The 9,590-nt window shown below is 43.6% G+C and overlaps 2 protein-coding genes across 2 annotated transcripts; both read left to right on the forward strand.

Moving 5' to 3' along the window:
• Positions 1 to 103: 103 nt before the first annotated feature.
• On the forward strand, positions 104 to 6,575 carry LOC135160691 (bifunctional glutamate/proline--tRNA ligase). The gene is made up of 7 exons (XM_064117512.1): positions 104 to 263; positions 354 to 533; positions 633 to 2,407; positions 2,728 to 2,967; positions 3,549 to 5,983; positions 6,084 to 6,227; positions 6,311 to 6,575. The coding sequence occupies exons 1-7, from the start codon at positions 221 to 223 to the stop codon at positions 6,465 to 6,467; spliced, it is 4,974 nt and encodes a 1,657-aa protein (XP_063973582.1). The 5' UTR covers positions 104 to 220; the 3' UTR covers positions 6,468 to 6,575.
• Positions 6,576 to 7,514: 939 nt separating this feature from the next.
• On the forward strand, positions 7,515 to 8,845 carry LOC135160716 (X-box-binding protein 1). Its single transcript, XM_064117580.1, has 2 exons — positions 7,515 to 7,966; positions 8,081 to 8,845. Exons 1-2 carry the CDS (start codon positions 7,728 to 7,730, stop codon positions 8,694 to 8,696), a joined length of 855 nt encoding a protein of 284 aa, XP_063973650.1. The 5' UTR covers positions 7,515 to 7,727; the 3' UTR covers positions 8,697 to 8,845.
• The last annotated feature ends 745 nt before the right edge of the window (positions 8,846 to 9,590 follow it).

A 9,590-nucleotide genomic window follows, 5' to 3' on the forward strand; every position in this document is an offset into this window, starting at 1 on the left:
TTTTTTATTATTGCTGTAGATGCAAAATCGGTATTTCAAGGACGTACCCGCGATTGCAGATGGCACCACTTATTATCCCGCCCCCTGCATTGTTTTCCTTTTCTGTCACAAGTTCCAAAGACCGACGATAGGCACATGGTGGCATCATAACCTCTGCCGTTCCATATTTTCTCACGTTAATAATTTAAAAAACCGTATTAGTAAGGCGAAACCTGCGAAAATGAGTATAAAACTCGTTGTAAATGCTGAGGACCTCCCACTGGGTGAGAAAATCAAGAAAAAATAGTACTGAGGCGAAGTTTTGTAAATTCTAAATGCAAAGTCGTGTCCTTATGTTTTTTCCATCTCTGCAGGAGCTCTTATTGCATCAGAAGTAATTAATTTGAAGAGGAAAGGAGAAATCACTGTGGAATTCTCAAAGGAGTTGAAATCCTCAACGAATATTCAGTTGTCGGTGGAGGGGAAGATCCTCTGCGAGAGTAGCACTGAAATCAGTCGGTTTCTAGCCAGGACTGTTGACACTGATCTTTATGGTGGGTTCACGATCATTCAGCGTTAGAATTTTTTTTATCAGGACATCTGAGTATCGTTTACAGTTTCCTCGAATTAAAATAATCCCCAAATATCCTCAGGTGGTGAGAACGCCCTTGACAGAACCCAAGTGGACAGCTGGATCACGTTCTCCCTGAGCTGCCTGTCTTCCCCAGAATCTAGAGATTCCTCTCTGGATTATCTGGACAAGGCCCTAGTGACTAGAACCTGGCTTGTATCAAAGAGGCTCACCCTGGCCGACATTTTCATCTTCTCCACCCTGAGGACACAGTCCTACACTCCAGCCTCTTCTCCGACACACTGCAACATTAATCGCTGGTTCAAGGAGATGTCCTCCCTACCATCAGTCCAGAAGTACTCGTCTCTTCTGAAGACAGGCTCCCCAAAATCCATTAAGGTGGCCTCAAACGAAACCCCCCGAGTAGAAGGTAGAAAACAAGAGGGTAAATTTATCGATCTGCCCGGGGCAGAGGAGGGTAAAGTTGTTGTACGTTTTCCACCTGAGGCCAGTGGTTACCTCCACATTGGGCATGCTAAAGCCGCTCTCCTGAACGCCCACTATGCAGAGACCTTTAAAGGACAATTGATCATGAGATTCGATGACACCAATCCAGCTAAAGAAAACGCGGGATTCGAACAGGCCATCCTGAAGGATTTGCAGCTGCTGGAGATCAAGCCAGACAGGTTTACCTACAGCTCTGATTACTTCGATCTGATGCTGAAATATTGCGAGCAGTTGATCAAGGATTGGAAGGCCTTCGTCGATGATACCCCTGCTGAGACAATGAAAGAGCAGCGGGAAAAGAGATTACCTTCGACAAATCGTCACAATTCAGTGGAGAAGAATCTGGAGTTATGGAAAGAGATGCAGCAAGGGTCTCAGAGGGGCCAGGAGTGTTGTGTCAGGGCTAAAATCGATTATGAATCTGTCAATGGATGCATGAGGGATCCCACGATCTATCGTTGCAAACCTGAACACCACCCAAGAACAAAGCACAAGTACAAGGTCTATCCTACTTATGATTTTGCTTGTCCCATTGTGGATGCCGTAGAGAATGTCACACATACGTTGAGGACAACTGAGTACCATGACAGAGACGAACAGTTTTACTGGTTCGTCGAGGCTTTAGGCTTGAGGAGACCCTATATCTGGGCATACTCCAGGCTCAATATGACGCATACAGTGCTGTCCAAGAGAAAACTGACCTGGTTTGTGGATAATGGGTATGTTAATGGATGGGATGATCCAAGAATGCCCACGGTCAGGGGCATGCTCAAGCGGGGCCTCACGGTGGAGGGGCTGAAACAGTTCATCCTGGCTCAGGGCAGCTCCAGGTCAGTGGTGTACATGGAGTGGGATAAGATCTGGAGTATCAATAAGAAGGTTGTGGATCGTACAGCGAGCAGATATACTGGATTGAACAAGGATGAGCTGATCCCCGTTCATGTCAGTGGAGCCACTGAAACCCTATTAACTGTTCAGAACCACCCAAAAGACCCGTCAAAAGGTACCAAGGACGTGAGGACAGGTCCATTGGTTCTAATTGAGAGGACTGATGCTGAAACTCTCAAAGAGGGACACAACGCTACCTTCATCAACTGGGGAAATCTCATGATTGAGAGCATCAAGAAAGAGAATGGAGTCATTACATCAGTCAATGCTAAACTCAATACTGATAATAAAGATTATAAGAACACGGTGAAGCTCACGTGGTTGCCTGCCACGAGTGACTCCCAGGGAATCTGCACTACTGGGTTGATTAATTTTTCTGTTTTCTATTTCGAACACATTATCACTAAGGCAGTCTTAGGAAAGGACGATGATTTTAAGGATTTCGTGAACAAGGATACGATGGTGAGTGTAATAATTTAAAAATGTAATTCCCCCGGGTTTTGTTTCCTTTTTCAGAACATAGGGATTAGAGGAAAGTCGATTGTTTTAAGAAAATGAAAAAGTGGACAAGTCCGAGAGAAATAAGAAACGTGTAATTATTTATGACTCAGTACGATGTCAATTTTCCTCAAACAGTTAGAAACAGAAAGAGTTGGTACTTTTAGTCCTAATGATTGAAAAACTAAAGTTCGACGAAACTTATTTTTAATAGACTAATGAACAAAACTTATAGCAGAGCTCCTCAAGAACTTCATGACCTATTTTTACGTTTGTTTCTATAGAAAGAAGTGGCACTTCTTGGTGAACCCGCGTTGAAACGCGTGCAGTGCGGTGAGATAATTCAGCTGCAACGAAAGGGCTTCTTCCGTTGTGAGAGACCCTACGATGAAATCTCACCATTCAGCGGTCGTCAACAACCCGTCGTCTTCTTCCACATCCCCGATGGGCACGCAACTGCGTCCACCTTGGAGTCAGGCCCACGGGCAGCGAAGAAAACTGCTGTCGATGATTCAAGTAACAAGGTATTTCCCATTTTTCTTTACATTGCATCATCCTTTCTCAATACAATGCATCATCAATGCAGTTCCGCATTACACGTCTCCAGACTTATCCCCGAAGGTATTGTAGTCTCTTCGGTTCCTTTCGCTTCTATGCCCCCTCCAGGCGATTATAGGGGAGGAGAAGACAAGATTCTATCTCAATACCTCACCAGACAAGAACTAGCTATACCAGTCAATCCTCTTTGTGACTAGTCTCATTTTACTCCACATTAAGAGCCCGAATTTCTAGGGTTGGCAATATGAAGCGGTTGTAACTTTTGATTCTGATTCTCCCGTCATTATGTTATATGCGATTCCAAGACTAGAATTTCGCCAGACCGCCTGTATTTCCGCATCCATCCCCCCTCTGTAGTCTCACGTGGTCGTAGGTGGGGATAGAATGCTTTCAATCTTTTCACCGTGACTTCCATGTCAGTTACCGTTTCCTATTCACCGACCACGTTGAACTCCACGCTTCTTTCCTTCTCCATATGGATTAAAACTCAGAAAGTACAAATATTGCATTACCTTAGTTCTAATAAAATCATTTCTATCTCCGAAAGGACCTTGGGGAGATAATAAAGAGCATCGAAGTCCAAGGAAATAAAATTCGCGATCTGAAAGCCGCTAAATCAGATAAGAGTGTGATTGATTCTGAAGTTCAGAAACTGTTAGCACTCAAAGCTGAGTATAAACAAATTGCTGGGAGTGATTGGAAGCCTGGGGTGAAAGCCCCGGCGTCAACTTCTGGCCCAGCACCTACCAAAGACCTCGCACAAATAATAAAAAGCATTGAAGTTCAAGGAAATAAAATTCGCGATCTGAAAACCGCTAAATCCGATAAGAGTGTGATTGACCTTGAGGTGCAAAAACTGTTGGCATTCAAAGCTGAGTATAAACAAGTTGCTGGGAATGATTGGAAGCCTGGAGTAACAGCTCCATCAGCAAGTACCCCAGTGCCATCTACTGCCTCATCATCCCCAAAGGATCTTCTGACACTGTACAATAAGGTAACCGAACAAGGTGATAAAGTACGAACCCTGAAAACTGCAAAAGCTGATAAGAAAACAGTAGACGAAGCGGTGAAACTCCTACTAGCCATGAAGAAGGACTACAAAGATGCTTCTGGAAAGGATTGGAAGCCCAACGAGGCCCCAAAGTCCGCATCCTCAAACGATCCTGAAAACCTTTCCAAAAAAATCAAAGAACAGACAGCGATGATTGAGGAACAGATGAAGTTGCTTACATCCCTGAAGTCTCAATTCCAATCAGCAACTGGCAAGGAATGGTCCATCTCAAGTCCGTCATCGTCACAGACCCCGGCTGACGAACTTAGCAAGAGAATTCAGGAACAAGGAGACAAAGTGAGGAAACTCAAATCCGAGAAAGCAGAGAAGAAAATTGTCGATGAAGCGGTTCAGCTTCTGCTGTCCCTGAAAGCAGAGTACAAGACTCAGACAGGGGAAGAGTGGAAGGGATTAAATACGATACCAGTGAAACAAGACAAACCGTCCTCGAGTAAAGCTGACGAACTGTCTCAGCGAATTGCTCAGCAAGGGGACAAAGTTCGCCAGTTAAAATCGAGCAAAGCTGAGAAGGCAGTAATTGACGAACAAGTGAAGACTCTCCTTCAACTGAAAGCAGAGTATAAGACAGCAACTGGAGACGATTGGAAGCCAGCTACGGAGCCAGGTAAGAAGGCAACAAAAGCTCAAGAAAAATCCAAGAAGGACAAGCCCAAAGAAGACAAGAAGCAGGACAAGAAGGAGCCCGCAAAGACAGGAACTCGATTAGGTCTTGAAGCTAAAAAAGCTGAGAATCTTCCAGACTGGTTCTCCCAGGTTATCACTAAAGGCGAGATGATCGAGTACTCCGACATATCTGGGTGCTATATCCTTCGTCCATGGAGCTTTAGCATCTGGGAGGCCATCAGAGATTTCTTCGATGGAGAAATTAAAAAACTTGGGGTGGAGAACAGTGCATTCCCCATGTTCGTTTCGAAAGCAGCTTTAGAACGTGAGAAGAATCACATAGCTGATTTTGCTCCTGAGGTAGCATGGGTGACGAAGAGTGGAGATTCCGAGCTCGCTGAGCCCATTGCCATCAGGCCAACATCTGAGACTGTCATGTACCCGTTCTATGCCAAGTGGATCAAATCTCACCGAGATCTTCCTCTGAAATTGAATCAGTGGAATAGCGTTGTCAGGTGGGAGTTCAAGCATCCCCAGCCCTTCCTCAGGACTCGTGAGTTCCTCTGGCAGGAGGGACACTCAGCTTTTCTTACGAAGGCTGAAGCCGACGAGGAGGTGCTAACAATTCTTGATCTTTATGCCAATATTTACGAGGACTTGCTTGCTATTCCCGTTGTACGAGGGAGAAAGTCTGAGAAGGAGAAGTTTGCTGGTGGGAATTACACTACGACAGTTGAGGCTTACGTGTCAGCTAGTGGAAGGGCCATCCAGGGAGGAACTAGTCATCATCTTGGACAGAACTTCTCGAAGATGTTTGAGATATTGGTTGAGGGGGCGGAGGAGGGCAGTGAGAAGACTTTTGTCTATCAGAATTCTTGGGGACTCACCACGAGGACCATTGGAGTAATGGTGATGGTACATGGAGATGATAAGGGACTGGTGCTGCCACCGAGGGTGGCGAAGATTCAGGGGATTATTGTACCCTGTGGTATCACGGCGACAACCACTGTCGAGGAGAGGGATAGGCTCATGCAGGAGTGCAGGAAGCTCGAGGAGGAGCTAGGTGAGGGTGGGGAGATTAAGATTAAAGGGGATTACAGGGATAATTATAGTCCAGGGTGGAAGTTCAATCATTGGGAGCTGAAAGGAGTACCGGTGAGGATTGAGATGGGCTTCAAGGATCTGGAGAAGGGGGAGGTTACACTTGTGAGGAGGGACAACTCGGAGAAGACGACCGCTAAGAGGAGCCAAGCGAAGAACGATATCAAGGAGCTGCTGAAGGATATCCACAGGAATATGTTGGCCAAGTGAGTTTGTTTTTTGTCTTATTGTTTTAATACAATTTTGTTGTTAGATATTTTGAGCTTCAAGAATTTAATTATTGACAAATATTTTTTTATTTACTAGGGCTACTGCTGAGCTTCAAAGCCACATCAAACAAACAAATAATTGGAATGAATTCTGTAAACTGCTGGATCAGAAGAACCTGTTGCTCTCACCTTTCTGTGGAGAGCCGAGCTGTGAGGATCAAATTAAAGCTGACAGTGCAAGGTAAACTGATACTGAAAACGGACTGAAGAATAAGATACAAATGCTTATTTCGCATGTGCGTTGACGATTTTTTTTTGTTCCAGGAGTGACGAGGAAGAGCCTGGTGCTCCATCAATGGGAGCCAAGAGCCTTTGTATTCCCTTCGATCAGCCTAAGGTGGCCCTGGATTCATTGAAGTGTGTTCATCCAAAGTGTTCCAGGAAACCCAAGTTCTACACTTTGTTTGGAAGAAGTTATTAAACTGAAGAGCACTAAAGAGACAATTTTTTTCTTTAAAACATAAACCAAGAGAACAATGTGAATTATCAGCTTGAATGGAATTTATACTAGTAAATTGAGTATCTTCCACGTCTTCATCTTTATCTTCTCAATTCCCACTCCTCGATTTCCAAAAACTATCATGTATTGACAGTTCAGCCAGTAAGGTGGGTAGAATCGATGATAATCCACCGAGGGGATAGTCGGGTTTGTTCACTCAGACGGTAGACGTTCGACGTTGAATAAATATGCAACCCTATGCATCAGCTGTAGGCCCTATATTATACTACGATCGCATTTGTGAGCCCTTAACAGTATCACAAAAACTCAGGTCGGTGCAGGCGATTTCTCTGCTAGCAAGATCAGAGATTCTTTTCATTCGACAATTCGATTTCACTCAGGATCAATCTCGTTTCGCAATTGCGAATCACATTGCATGCCAAAAATCGCAAGAATCCTATTCAGACTTTTCAATATTACTTTTTGCACAAATCTATTATTCTTTAAACATTCATTATCAATGTTGACATTGAGGACAACATTAGAAACAATCAGATGTGTCCTTAGCGGTTTTTTGATGTCAACAAATAACTTCTATGTCTCTTTATAGAATTTGCAAATTTATTTATTTATCTTTCTGTCTATGGCCTCTGTAGATGTGCAACTCTGAGAGTATTCAAGGCACTAGTGTATCTTATTCTAATCTATGAATTGGAATAATATTTTTGAAACGTAGAAAGAAACAATAGAGTATGTTGTACACTCCAATTGATTAACGTTTCCTAAAAATAAAAAAGAATCCCCCACCCTCGAAAGTGCCCAACACAGATCACCATGACGACACAGTTACAGTTGTGGCGTTGCTAGTCACCAATCCTAAAAGCCCACATCAATTCACTGCTCGTTTCAACCAATCAGACTTCGTTTCACCTCCGGAACCGTAATTTCCTACCTCCTACCACCAACAATTCGCCCGAATCGCGATAACCAACATTCAGACGTCACAACAGTTGCATCAGAAACATGAGGAGAACCAAACCATAAGGAGGAAATAAATAACCGTGATTCTCCAGAAGTGATGCAAGGATTCAGTTTGCGATCGTCTCTTGAAGTTACCGGAAGTGGAATATCGTGAGAAACACAACAATTAACTAGAAGAATCATAAACAAACAATTGGAAATTGAGAGACGTGGAAGAGTTGAACGTCCATCGTAGAAACCTCCAGAATTTAATGGCTTATCATGAGCTTTCCGAGAAGTGTCATCATTACGCTGCCTAAAGGCATGCAAAAGACAGCACTCAGCAACGAAATAAATTTTGCGACTTCGATTCTTGGAGCCAAACCGAAGATGGAAACGAGGAAAATGAAAATTGAGGAGATGGATGATTCGACGTGTGAGATTGTTAAACCAGATGAATGGCTGAGGGGAAAGAAGAGGAGGCTTGATCACCTCACGTGGGAGGAAAAATTACAACGAAAGTAAGTCCACAGTTCATGACTTTGTACTTGAGTTGTTTTGTCTTCAGTATTTTTATTTTCGCTTTAAAATCAATGTCAATCAATCAAACTAAAAAATGAAAAATGAAATTGCAGAAAGCTGAAGAACCGAGTGGCAGCCCAGACATCCCGAGACCGCAAGAAGGCCAAGCTGGACGAGCTCGAGGAAACAGTCCGTGCCCTCCACGAACAGAATGACCTCCTCTCCGAGGAGTGTGCTCTTCTGCGCTCACAGAATGAAGCCCTGATGGCTGAGACCGAACGTCTGAAGTCCGAGTCAAAGAGTGCAACGACGAATTCGCAGTCAGCATCACAATCAGCAGGTTACTGTGAATCGTGTCAGAATCGTGTCGCTTGTGTTAAGCCCACACTGGGATCTGCTGCATCCCCTAGCCCTCTGCCGCAGGGTGGCAAAACACAATCGGCACCAGCTCTGACTCAAAATGCCACGGTAATCTTGAAGATACTGACCCTCTACCTCCTCTCGATGAACTCTTTGGAGATCTTCAAGGGGACGACTACATCGTCAGACTCGAGGAGCTCGCTGAAAGCCTTCTGCGGGAGGTTACCGCTGAAGTGGAAGCAAATTCTCATCGAGCAAATGACAAAGACAGCAGGCAGGAGGATACCACTGAAGAATATGACAATACAGAGAGAATGGTGGGGGAGACATCAGAAAATGTGGAAACCAGTCCAACCACTGGAGGCTTGAAGAACTCCTATTCATCGAAATCTGTTCCAGATTGTTTTCCACTGGTCTACACAAGTCCTGCAAGTAATTTAGAGACAAATAATGACAGTTTAATTAGCTCCAGCAATGCTGGAACCCATTCCGATAAGAATTCCAATTATGGCGGACCGAAGGATCTGATAAAATGTGAAATTAAGCAAGAACCACTTACTAATGATCTCGATACGGTTTATGGAACCTACGACGAGGCTACAAACTGTATTACCATCATTTGCACTGGGGAGGATGATGTCGCCATTCAGGAATGCGTTCAGGAAGTCTCCAGTGACGATAGCACACATTTAACACCAAAATACTCGTACAAAGATCAACTTTCACCTGGTTACACTATTTCTGATAGTTTGTCACCAGGCAGTGTTCATTCGGACGATTCTGATCTGAGGTATAAACATGACGACTGTGGATATGAGTCACATGATGAGCCCAGAGTGGAAAGGAGTCCAAATGTCGCGCAGTTGGGTGACCCCTGGCACGAGAGCTTCTCCATTTTGTTCCCTAGTCTTGCTTGATAAATTTCAAAGCCCCGATTGTCGGAATTTTGAAAATGGGCATGTATAAATTGTCCAAATTAATTCAGCTATTTTCTACTGCATTAAAAAAATGCAAATGCAATTTTTTCCCATTCTCACTATTTTCCCGGCACATTCTAAATTTAATTAAATTATTAATCAAGACAATTCGAAGGCGAATTTTCTAATAATGAAAAAAATGTACATAAAGTGTAAAATAGTGTTTATATATTTTTGTATCCGCTGAATTACTTGAGCATTCCTTTTTACGAATTTTGTTTTGGTGTTTTCTGTGTGTAAAATGATATTGAAAAGATAAGCCTCGTTGTGGGATTTTCAATTGAAT

Source organism: Diachasmimorpha longicaudata, chromosome 3 (assembly GCF_034640455.1).
Source record: "Diachasmimorpha longicaudata isolate KC_UGA_2023 chromosome 3, iyDiaLong2, whole genome shotgun sequence".
Classification (NCBI taxonomy): domain Eukaryota; kingdom Metazoa; phylum Arthropoda; class Insecta; order Hymenoptera; family Braconidae; genus Diachasmimorpha; species Diachasmimorpha longicaudata.

Excerpts from the sequence above, each read along its gene's own strand:
- LOC135160691 (XM_064117512.1), top strand. The coding sequence starts at position 221 with ATGAGTATAAAACTCGTTGTAAATGCTGAGGACCTCCCACTGG. Across the intron at positions 2,968-3,548 it reads TCGATGATTCAAGTAACAAG|GACCTTGGGGAGATAATAAA; the intron begins GTATTTCCCATT and ends TATCTCCGAAAG. Across the intron at positions 5,984-6,083 it reads CACAGGAATATGTTGGCCAA|GGCTACTGCTGAGCTTCAAA; the intron begins GTGAGTTTGTTT and ends TTTATTTACTAG.
- LOC135160716 (XM_064117580.1), top strand. The coding sequence starts at position 7,728 with ATGAGCTTTCCGAGAAGTGTCATCATTACGCTGCCTAAAGGCATGCAA. Across the intron at positions 7,967-8,080 it reads GAGGAAAAATTACAACGAAA|AAAGCTGAAGAACCGAGTGG; the intron begins GTAAGTCCACAG and ends ATGAAATTGCAG.